General features: G+C 33.9%; 2 protein-coding genes across 2 annotated transcripts; one reads left to right on the top strand and one right to left on the bottom strand.

Moving 5' to 3' along the window:
* The first annotated feature begins 949 nt into the window (after positions 1-949).
* Positions 950-1,584, top strand: LOC125845455 (probable inactive receptor kinase At1g27190). The gene has a single exon (XM_049524969.1). It carries the CDS (start codon positions 952-954, stop codon positions 1,582-1,584), a length of 633 nt encoding a protein of 210 aa, XP_049380926.1. The 5' UTR covers positions 950-951.
* A 522-nt stretch (positions 1,585-2,106) lies between these two features.
* On the bottom strand, positions 2,107-8,558 carry LOC125845453 (probable magnesium transporter NIPA6). Its single transcript, XM_049524966.1, has 9 exons — positions 8,064-8,558; positions 5,773-5,829; positions 5,590-5,680; positions 5,349-5,509; positions 5,126-5,253; positions 4,018-4,155; positions 2,946-3,038; positions 2,753-2,870; positions 2,107-2,263 (listed from the first exon to the last, which is right to left on the bottom strand). Exons 1-9 carry the CDS (start codon positions 8,182-8,184, stop codon positions 2,136-2,138), a joined length of 1,035 nt encoding a protein of 344 aa, XP_049380923.1. The 5' UTR covers positions 8,185-8,558; the 3' UTR covers positions 2,107-2,135.
* Between the last annotated feature and the right edge of the window lie 3,865 nt (positions 8,559-12,423).

Below are 12,423 nucleotides of genomic sequence, written 5' to 3'. Positions count from 1 at the left end.
AAAATAAAATTTTGAAGTTGAAAATATTTTTTAAAAACAAACTCAATTTTTTTTTGGGGAGGGGGGGGAGGGCAAGCCGGGGAGGGGGCGTGGACGATCGAGGATCGGGATGAAAAAATAAAAAATTGAAGTTGAAAATATATTTTAAAAACAATAAAAAAATTTGATAGGGGGGCAAGGGTAGTGGGTGGGGGTAAAAAATAAAAGATTGAAATTAGAAATATCTTTTAAAAATAATTTTTAATATTTTTTTGGGAGGGGGTGGGGGTAGAGGTAGGGGTGAGGGTAGAGGTAGGGGTGATGGTCGTGGGTAAACAAATTGAATTTAAAAACAAGCTTTAAATTATTATTTTTTGGGGGGGTTGGTTTGAGGGTAGGGACAAAATAAATTGATTTTTTCAACAAAAAAATAATTGTAGTTTGAAGTTGGAAGAGAGTTTTGGAAAATGTTTTCCTTAAGTTTTGAAGGGAAGTCATTTTCCTTAAATTTGAGGAAAATTAGTTGATTTGGAAAACATTTTCCAAAGCATTTAACCCAACCAAACATGAGAAAATTGGAAATTTCCTTCATACCAAACACACCCTTAAACTTGTATAGAGTTGAGCATATAGACACACACATCATACGTGGCAATTCAACTTTATACAAATTTAATTGTCTACTTTTATACACTCAAAGTTGAAGGGCAATTATTCCCGTTGAGGCCATAAAGGACATATTTATGTATTATAAGTTACGAAATTGCCAATATAAGTTAACTAATCAACATACTCTTCTTAACTAGTACAGTAATATAATGACTCATAACTACTACATAATTAAAATGCAACACTGACCTTGACTGGAACTTGCACACCAAAGACTATTTCTTCATTCTTCACGCGTATTCTCTCATGAAAAACTCTATTTAGACTACTCTTCCCACTTGTTCCTTTACTCATATTTTCACCATGGCCAAATCTACAATATTTTTTCTCCTTTTTCTTTCATTTTCAGTGCTACTTCACAATGTTACTGCATCAGATGATATTAGGTGTTTGCAAGGACTGAAGAACTCATTTAAGGATCCTAATGGAAATTTGAATTCTTGGAACTTCTCAAACTACTCCATGGGGTTTATCTGCAAGTTCATTGGTGTCGGTTGCTGGAACGCCCTCGAGAACCGGGTGCTCAGCCTCTCACTTCCAAACATGAATCTCAGTGGACAGTTCCCAGATGCCTTCAAATATTGCTCCTCTTTGACTACTCTTGATCTCTCTGGTAACAGGTTCTCCGGTCCCATTCCTTCGGAGATTTGTAGCTGGACTCCTTTTTTAGTAATCCTCGACTTGTCCAACAACAGTTTCTCCGGCTCTATACCTGCTGAACTTGGAAACTGCACCTACCTGAACAAGTTGATGCTCAATAACAACAAACTCTCTGGAAATATTCCACCAGAAATCTCTCGATTAACGAGGCTTAAGGTGCTCTCCGTGGCCAACAATAATCTTTCTGGTAAAATACCACCATTTTCAGGATTGTCTGATTTTGAATATGGAGGAAATAGACATCTCTGCGGTGGACCATTAGCCAAATGTGGTTGAAGATGGCAGAAAGTTAGCCGAGTTTTGGCTAAATGTATCTTTTATAGCCTATCTAGATATCTGTTTCCTGTCATTTCATATTTGTATTGGATGGTGAAAATGTCAACAATTCCATGCCTTTTTAAGTTAACAAATGCAACACCGGCTTCTTCCTGTGTCCATTCCACAAGTTATTGTACACAACACAAAGGAACAGAAATGTTAATACTCGAACTATCATTGCCTTGCTCAAGACTGTTCTTCGCGTACAGAACAATTTATCAACAGAATACTAATCTACCATTTTTTTAACCCGCTATACTACATCTAGGTTCCCACCAAACCCAGAAATCTACAAACTAGGCTGAAAAATTGAGTCATAGAAATGGCCGAGAATAATCAACAGATATCAGACATCTCACCAAAAGAATAAAAACAGAAAACACTCTCAAGCTGAAATTGATAAAGGGGAGATGACCGGAAAATCCAAAATCTGGCACACGTATTTTTTTTGGACGGAAATGAACAGCCATAGAGAAGTGCCTCCAACCAATCATTTAAGTTCTTTTGCGTTACTTGAAATGATCCTGCCTGATTATTGCAACAAACTCTGAATGCAAACTGTCCTCTTTCTGCTTCCATATTTCTCCGTTGGCATGTATTAACCATGATATTTGAGGGGAAAGTTGTGCGTACAAATCTGCAAGTAATATATGATATTTAAACTAATCAAAGACGTGCCCAAAAGCAACAAATTTCTGGTTGCAATAACTGCAACAAACAAGAATATATACATTCAGAATGTCTAGACTATGATAAGTCATCTTCTTCTATTAATGCTCTACCTACAGAAAGTGATAACACTATCTCCAGATCATCTCATAAACAGGAGAACAATGTCCTATTCACTTTGAACGAGAGGCTATTTCCAATCAAAAAACTGAAATTCATTCTACAGAAGCACTTGAGCTCCATAGCAACAAAGAGATTTATCAAGTTTAAAAGAGCATCTACTGAAGGAGACAAGTTTATCCACACCTATTACTACTTCATAACAACAAAGAGAGTTATCTGAGTATCATCTAAAACTTTTATCACAATAATCAGTATGCATAACCTTTTTGCATTGTTGCAGAGACTAGAATGATAAGGCACATGGATTTTTTCTGATCAAGCTCAGTGTAAATACCTGTACTAGGAGGAGGATCTGGATCTCTTGTACTATGAAGAACCAATGTACCAGAGAGCACAGTTAAAAAGCCACAAAGCGCTGAAACTATGCTGCTAACACTCTGACCAGACCAATCCTGAGAGAAGACATGACATTAGAATTAAAATGAGAGAAGGCCCCCTTGCATCCCGAACATAAACTTTCAGAATACCTTAAACATTATGGCACTGGCTAAAATTGTAAGTGATGTGAACATGGCATAATATATTGGAGAAACCACAGCTGTGTTAAATGTGTCCAATGCCTGCAAGAGCCAAATTCAGGCATTTGTCCAATTTACATTACAAGTCTAAGACAAGATCCAATAACATGTAGTTTCCATAGTAATCCCTGTAATTATTAGCTCAAGCATTTGAACAAATGCCAATGAGTGTTGGTTCATAAGTTCTCCAATTACAATTGTACTTGTAAAAAGAAATGGATATTGGTTCTAACTCAACCTCAAAAGATAGCTCAAGAGATCACCCATGTGGTGAGAATTGTCCAAGCCATATTAAAGAGATCTCTTCACACACTACCCCACGCCCAAGAATGGAGATCTAGTGGTGGGCAATTTAATAAGGGGAGCGTTGAAAAATGCTCTTTTACCAATTGTTGGTTTTTAGCAAAGAGATTTCGGAAAATAACAGAGCAAGACTGAGAAGAAAATGCTGCAATGCTATCAAAGGGAACTTTTTTATTCAACTTACTCTACATTTACAGGGAACTTAAAATTTAAAAAAAAACAGTAAAAATATGATCATTATCCTAGCCTGGAGTATCTCCAGAGAATCATATCTTACCTTCATCCCTACTCCAGTTTATATGACATACATTACCTTTTAGTCAGTCCCAAAAAGAATGACACATTTCCATATTTGGCAAATGTTTAATGACATTATCAACATTTTACCCATGCTGGGTCTCACTTATTGGGCAAAAAGTCCACAAAAGTGTATTCTTCTATTTAAAAATTCATTTCTTTTAAGGGTAGTTTTGGAACATTGCAAAGTCTTTTCATATTGCATTAACTTTGTGCCAAGTCAAACTAATATCACATAAATTGGAACAAAGGGAGTAACTAATTACTAGAACTTAAGGCTAGCTAGCTAACAAACTTTAACTAGGATTTATTCAAAAACAACACAGTTAAACAAAGTTACTGTAGTCCAAAAGCATAATTCTAATAGTACTCTCAGACTTCAAACATCACTACATACTACAAGGAGAAGTAGAAAGTCTACCTTATTTAAGTAATTTAGTTGAGTAATTATACATGTAACAGAAACCATCACAAACACCCAAGTTTGAAAATTTGCAGCTTGGTTTGAACCCTCCAATGTAAGCTTTATAGCTATACCGATAGCTTTGATGCTCATAACCTACAACAGAGCAACAAACAAGCTTAAAATGACTGCTACATGCAATTTTTACCAATTGTACTTCTGAGAAATTTAGAAGGACCAGTTCCTCTATTTTCTTTACTTCTCATTCGGAATAATTTTACCATGTTTCATTGGCAACACAAGCACTCTCTAAGTCAGTTCGGCAAAAAGAACTGCAATAGTAGCTCAATTAATACAAAAAATTTAAGAGAGGAACCAATTCATAAACTGTTATTTATCAAGTCTTTAAAGCAAAATACATGAGAGTATTATTCATAAGATAGTGAATTCGATTGATAAAGAAGTCATAAAATAACTCGACCTCGAACTAACAAGATGTGACTAGATAAAAGCTTATCTCAACTAGCAACAAAGACTTGTTTTAAATTTATGTAAAAGACAAAAATTAATAAAATAAAGTAATAGCACTGCAATCTTTTATTGAGTTACACACCTACTAGTCATGGAAAAACAACAGCAACCCTGGATGCCTTATAAATTATAACAGATCAAAGAATAGTCATTTGTCCAAGCATAGTGGCAGGAAAAGACATCTAGTGACATGCTAACACGTTACAGCACCCTAAAGCTCTGGAGTAATATTTCAAGTTCCATACATCCATTTATACCTAAATGAGAAGTTCTCTTTTACTTCAGTGACAACTAGCAATGGATCGAGGACCCAGGGGCAGTTTGACTCTTAACAACTTAAAAAATATGATCCATTTTGTGGTCAAATAATGCTATTCCAACACCACAGAGAAAGGTAGAATTCGGATTAACTTTAAAAGATAAGGCGTCTTGCAAACTGCCAATTTAGCTACACGGTTAACTCAGTCAGGTCAGAGCTACAGACTAAAGCACGGTTGTGACACATGTTTCTTCCCTTCCTTCCTTCTCTTTCTTAATTCTTGAGTAGAAGTAGAGACTCTGTAGGGATATAGATCAATACAATAGAGGCACTAACCGTCAAGGAACCAATAATGGAGCAAACACCAATATAGACCATGATATTTGTCCGACCATAGCGAGGCTCACAATACAAGACTAGTACCAATGTTATTGCAACTGCTGATGCAGTGTACAAAAGAAAAGCTGCAAAAAAAAGAGTGGAACATCAAAAAAATGATATATCAGCAAGGCAAATAAGAATGATATTCAAGGAAATACAGCACAGTACATCAGCACACCTGGTTGTGTAGCTAATGCCCATATTTCATCCACTGAATTTAGATCATGTTCACGAGGTGCATGAAGAACAATGACAACGGAACCTACTATACATAAAAGACATCCTAATACTCCCAGTTTCTTCAATTTTTCCTTCAGTATGAAATGTGCTAGAACAGCACTGCAGCAAAGCGCCGAATTATATGGAAGAAAACCGAATAAGCCATTTCCCAGAAAATAATAAAGCAAGTGGAAATTTACCTCACAATTATACTTAAAGCTCCAAGCGGTGTCACAAGAACTGCTGGCGCATAAATGTAAGCCACAAAATTTGCAAATTCTCCAACAATCACTGCAAGGGTTATGGTGAACATTGCACTCTATATTAGAATAACAAATTCAGGAACATATTCTCTGACAAATAAGAAGCAATTCAAGACTTACTAGTTACCATCCCAATCCACCAAAGAGGCTCCCGTAGATAACCATATCCACCCGAGCCTTCAGCAAGAAACAAATATCTCATTGTCAAATAGACAGAGCAACAGAGTTCATATAATCAGCTTTTAAACTAAGTTCTATTTAATGCTGATACACAAAAGCATCTTCTATATATAAACTTTACAAGATGTGCCCGATGTATCTACTTTTAATGTGGAAACTAGCTGATAAATTACAATGTCAAGGAAATTCATTCAGCTTATTACAGTGCAGAATGATTTAAAAAATCCATTACACTGATCATTTTCAGTTCTTAAAGTCAAGATCCATTTATTATGTCTTGAGCTCATTTCTTCTCTGTAATACATGTATTAGTACTACCTAATACAGCAGTCTGTTTATTCGGAAATGATAGATCAAATAATTTGGAATTACCAACAACAATCATTTAGTGAAGCAGAAGCATGAGTGCATATATTTAAATTGCTGACCCATTCTACAAGTGGTAACTATCAAAGTATCAAAGGTATTAAGTCTAAACAGGTGCTGCTGGAGTCACTCTGATTGCTAAAACAATGTCATTAATCCTAGATAACTGCCACCAAAATTCTAGGCAGCTGACTGGTCAACATTCAGAAGAATATGAATTCATTTTCAAGAACCTCTCCAAGATTATTCAAGGACTACACTTACTTGCATGATAAGTGTGAAGTGTCAATTCCAATATAAGTAACTTGATATTCATTTTCCCAGAAATGTACACCCAATACTTCCCTTTCGGAGAGAAGTGCGAATTCCATTCCTTGAGTTCCAGAACAAGTTTTCATTATTCCCATACAGATAACTGCTTTGTAAGATGCAATATCACCTTTTATAAGCAGTCATTGTGTATTAGTAATACTCACTGTGACTCTACATTTGCTGGAAGAGTTACCCCATTGCTCTTATTTTACAGTCGGGCACCTACAACATGGTGTACCAACAGAGGATAACATAGTCTTAGACTGTACTTAAGCAGAAAAAAAAATGAAGTAAGAATTTTCAGGTGTAAAACATGTGTTTCACCCGCAAAACTAAAATGGGGACAGCAGAAAAGCAGGTACCACCATACCAGTATAAAAGAAACCCAACATCATCAGTCTGTTGCCACTTGATATTTCAAAGTAAGAAGGAAAGAACAATATATTCATCAAGCATAATCTCCAATTCCGTACATCTAGAAACAGCATCTGATATACTATAAACTTTGATTACTATGCCTCTTGGCTGATGGTAAATTGGTAATGCAGTAAAATGGTTAGAAACATCAATCTTCAATTGACTAATTTTGACTTGATCATATAATAGTCAGTGTCATCTATATGAGTCCACTATATCCATTCTACATATCTGGGCCCAAATCAATTTCAATACTACAAGAATTTTATATAAAGAAAAACTGGGGGTTTTTTAGAGTTGAGAGATTCTCCAAATGTCACACTTCTTTTTTGTACACTAACATACAAGGTTTTAACCTTATTCCCAATTAGCTAGCGTCATCTACAATAAATCATTTACTTTAACTGTGATTCTTACCTAAATTGCCTTGGTTGAGAGATTGTAGGGGTTTTGTGGTCATTGTTAGGATCTTCATTACCAGGTGTCATGAAGAAGCTAATAAAGCAAACATTGGACTGATAAATAATATAACAAAGAGACATATACCAATACAAAAAAATTTAACATGAGAAATTCACAAGGATAAAAAAAGAGTACAAACATATAAAGAGAATAACCCTACAAAATTCACTCGTAAAGAAGTTTACTTTTGCCCTAAACAAAACTCTCTTGAGACTACATTGTGGATGCTCTAAATTGAGAAGGAAATCCTCAATTAATAGAAATTCAAAACCTGTTCTTCCAAGAAAAGGATTAGCCAAATATGGAAACTTTATATTTTCCTGATAAAATCTAGTTATCCTAAATGTTATATCCAAATATGATAAATAAATTAGGGCAAACACCTACAACTACTTGCGTTTGTATAATTTTAAGCAAGGTCAACCTTCCTAACCTTAGCAAGAAGTAATGCATTGCAACACACACATATAAAGAACTGAGCATATTAAACAACTTCAGTAAAACTACAAGGTAGGAGAAAACACACAAACATCGGCAAACTGAATGGGAACACAACTAAACCTCCATGAATCCACCACTAGAAGCATTGACAAAGTTCAAAATCAACAAAAAGCAATAAATTATTGACAATTAGACCTAAAAACACTTAGCTATCAAGAAAATGAATTACTCACTGGCCCGAGTACCAGAGGCGCCTGCCCTCTGAAGACCCTTCTTCTTGATAATGAAACTGGAACCAATAAAAGCACTAGACGCCACAGCCAATCCAAAACCAGTCAAATTAGCACTGTACATGATCCCAATATTATATCTAAACTATTGGACAACAATTTTGGAATTTAATTCTCATCTGAACTTCCCAAGAACAAAACTTTCAACACCCAAAAGGTTTCCTTGGATATACTCAACAAGACAACACTCAAGTAAGACTAAAATAACAAGAAAAACGAAATGGACAAGTTTGAAAAACTTGAAACCACTGTAGCTTTACTCAATTACCCCAAAATTGTAGAGCTGAGAATGGAAAAACAGCAAGAAAAACGAAATGGGTATATGAGAAAATTGGCGAAAACAGGTTTGAAATGGTGAGCTAACAGTGCAAGCTCGTTATAGACAATAATGGAGAATAGTATTACAATAAGCATAATTTTGTCATGCTTTGATTCGTTGCTTTGGGTTGATTTGGCTATGGTATGTCTTCGACAATTGGGCATAACTATGAATAAATCATACATTACGTGTGGCTTTTAATTAAGTGGTTTATTATAGTTTAATTATTTAAATTAGGTAGCTTGTAAAGTGTGGTGAGAAGGAAATGTTTTCTTCAAAAAAAAAGTTGGTTTTTAATTTATTTTTTTATGATTTGTTTGTGAGTTGAAATGTCCGTTAGTGATTGATTGACGAATAATTTTATTTTTTTTAGAAAATATCTTTTATTTTTGCTAAAGATTAGAAAATACTTTTTAGGAAAATAATTTCTGACCCGAAATCAAATTCGATAACTGATTAAAGACCCGATCTCGACACTCGAATCAAGATACGACCCAAAGATCAATTTGAGATTCAATCTCGACAATCGATATGGGACTAAACCCTAACTCTCAACCCAGGACGACCTGGAATTCAAACCGAGACCCGACCACGACCCGGACCACAAGACTTGAACCGGGATGCAATATCGATGATCGATTCAGGATCCGACCAAGGAACTGACTTCGACTTATGATCTAGGACCCTACATTTGACCCGAAATCCGACCCTAACCCTGACATCTAAATTGGGAAGCAATCCTAACGATCGATCAGGGATCCAACCTAGGACCTGATCCTAACTCCCAAATTTGGGACCCGACATTCGAAATGGGACTCGACTTTTGAATTGGGACTCAACCTTAACACTCGACCTTGAGTTCTGACTCAGGACTCGACCTTGAGTTCTGACTCAGGACTCGACCTTGAGTTCTGACTCAAGACTCAACCTCGAGTTCTAACTCAAGACTCGACCTCGAGTTCTGACTCAAGACTCAACTTTCAAACAGGGATATGATCTTAACTCTCGACTCGAGATGTGACTTCTGAATTAGGATCCAACCTCGATCTTGACTTAAAACTTGACTCCAACACCTGATTCGGAACTTCACCCTAACACATGTCTCGAGATCAGACCTCGAATCCTAACCCAAATTTGACACCAAATCGAAATCCAACCCCGATACAATCCAGGACTCGAGAGTTTGTTCTTCTTTGATACTATTACATTATATTTATATATTGATATGGTATTATGAAGGAATGCTTTATTTCTTCAATGAGTCACTCACTAGTCCCCCAGACCCCATGATACCATCAAAATATATTTATATGTTGGCATGGTATCTTAAAGAATTGCTTCAGTCCTCTATGATATAATCATAATCTATCTATATATTGACATGGTATCACTGAGGTTTGTTTCAGTCCTTAATGATACTATTTCAGTATATAATATTTCTATGTTATAATGGTATCATTTATGTCTGTTTCAGCCCTTTCATGATACCCCTCTGAATCATCTGTGATACCATCATAGTATATTTGTATATAAACATGGTATCATTGAGATATCCTTCATCATTCAGTAAGATACTCATCAGTCCTTCATGATACCATAATAATATATTTATATACTATTATGGTATCATTGACGTTTGCTCAGGTCCTTCATTGACACTCTTCAGTTCTTTATGATGTCATCACAATATATCTATTTACTGACATGATATCATTGAGGTATATCAGTTTTAGCAAATATGATACCCTATTATATACTAGTAAAGTATCATAGAAAATTAGTTCATGCCTTAAAAATGAGGTTCAGTCCTTAATGGTATCATTCTGAGGTAAAGTATCATAGAAAATTGGTTCATTTCTTAAGAAAGAAGTTCAGTCCTTAATGATGTCAACCTGATATATATCATATACTGAAATAATATCTAGATGATAAAATTTATTTTTATATTTCAAATTTTATATTTGTTTTAACAAGTTTTACTTGTACATGAAAAGTATTTATAGATATAGTGTCATGTTTTGGATATGAAATCAAAAATAAAATTTCCTATTAATTCCAACAAAAGCCATCGTGGGCCTAAATCCAGTGTCTAAGTGGGGCTAAGACAATTCTCAAGCCCATGACAACCCCTCATAAAAGCTTTTACCTTTTCTTTTCTTTTTTTTTGTAGTTTTTAGTCTTTTTAGTAAGGGCAAACTACATAAATATCACTAGTTTAGGTCCTAATTACTCAGATTCTCGATAATTTTAAATATTACTTCCTCTATCATATTTCATACTTAGGATACATGAGTTTGAATCCGTGAGATACATGTATCTGTCGAATTTTAAAATCGATTTTATTTGTTTAAATTAATTGATTGTAACTGATTTTCTTAATATAAGGCAGAAATCAAGGAGTGTATCTATGTTTAATTAGTTTCATTTTATTATTATTTGAAATAATAAATTCGTTAATATTATTAATAAAAGACAAAAAAAAAACATGCATATCTTGGTCATGCAATTTGATTAATTTCATTTTATTACTCTTAAAATAATAAAATTTATTAATCTGATTTATCTATTATCAATATATGATGTATCCAACAAACAAAACACTTAGATACATGAGTATCATACAAGTACATTCATATGTATCATAGAAGTATCTAATATTAATTTTGTGTATTTGTTATATGTGTCTAGTATGAATTTCATGTATCTATTTATATGATATTATATTAATTTCATGTATCTATTTATATGATCTAATTTTAATTTCATGTATCTTTTATATGTATCTATTATTAATTCGATGTATCAAGTATCAATTTCATACATTATATTCAAAATCATGTATCTCATATACATAGTAAACACACATATAACTATGTGTGTCTAATTATGAAATGTAATTGAAACACACGAATTTAAGAACAAATCACAACGGTGGAGTATTTATTTTATCATTAATTCAAAAAAAAGTTAAAAAATTCAAAATTCTCCCATTCTTTAAAGATTTGAATTTTTTTCTTATAGATACATATAATCTTAACTCAGATACATGAAGTCTTAATTAGATACATGTACACATGATGTGTATCCAACATTGTTGCACTTGATGCGCATTTAACAGTGTATTTTTTCTGTTAATTAAAGCTTGGCGTAATTCTTTCATCTTGATTGGGTCATTCCTATACTTAGATCTATTCTCGACTTGAATGTTGGCGTATGAAGAGTCAGTCCTTGCAATGAGAAATTCATGAGTGAAATGAACAAATAAATGTTGTTTGATTTAGTATAATATTGTTAATGTGTAGTACATTTAACGAGAATCATCCGATTTTGAGAGTGTTCAACCATTAAAGTGTTTGAGAAACAACACATTTAAAAATATAAAACCTAATTTGTAAATTTTTTAACAAATCCCCACTGTATCTGACAAATATTCATCATGATATGTAAATCCCCAAATCAAAAAATGTTTTAAAAATCACAATATACACGGAAAAATAAAAAAGTTTACATGTCCTAAACCATGAATCTTTGATAAACATAACAATATATTAAAAATTGAAGTAGAAAAAAATGTACCCATACGTGTATCTGGTTAGCTTCCATTGTGTTGAACTTAAGAGTCGGATCCTACAACCATTACAAAATGGTTTTGAAAAGAAACAAATAAAAATTTATTGTTCATTAAAAATTCCTTAACAAGATTCATACCATTTTTTGAATTATGAGCCATTAAAATGGAATGGAGAAATAACAAATTAAACTCAAACAAAGTAAAAATTTTAAAATTTATCGGCAAAAATTTTTTTAATGGAGAAATAACAAACTCAAACAATGCAAAAGGTGTATTGAACTGCTAAGGAAGGAGGGGTAATGAGGGATACGTGTGGGAGTGGGGAAGAAAGGGTGAGGGTGGGATAGTGTGAATAGGATACAAACGTTTTGGGATTGGGGAGGGATGCGGCTGAATTGAACAGAGATAAAATT

This window comes from Solanum stenotomum, chromosome 11 (assembly GCF_019186545.1).
Source record: "Solanum stenotomum isolate F172 chromosome 11, ASM1918654v1, whole genome shotgun sequence".
Lineage (NCBI taxonomy): Eukaryota > Viridiplantae > Streptophyta > Magnoliopsida > Solanales > Solanaceae > Solanum > Solanum stenotomum.
This window is presented reverse-complemented; position numbering and strand designations above follow the sequence as displayed.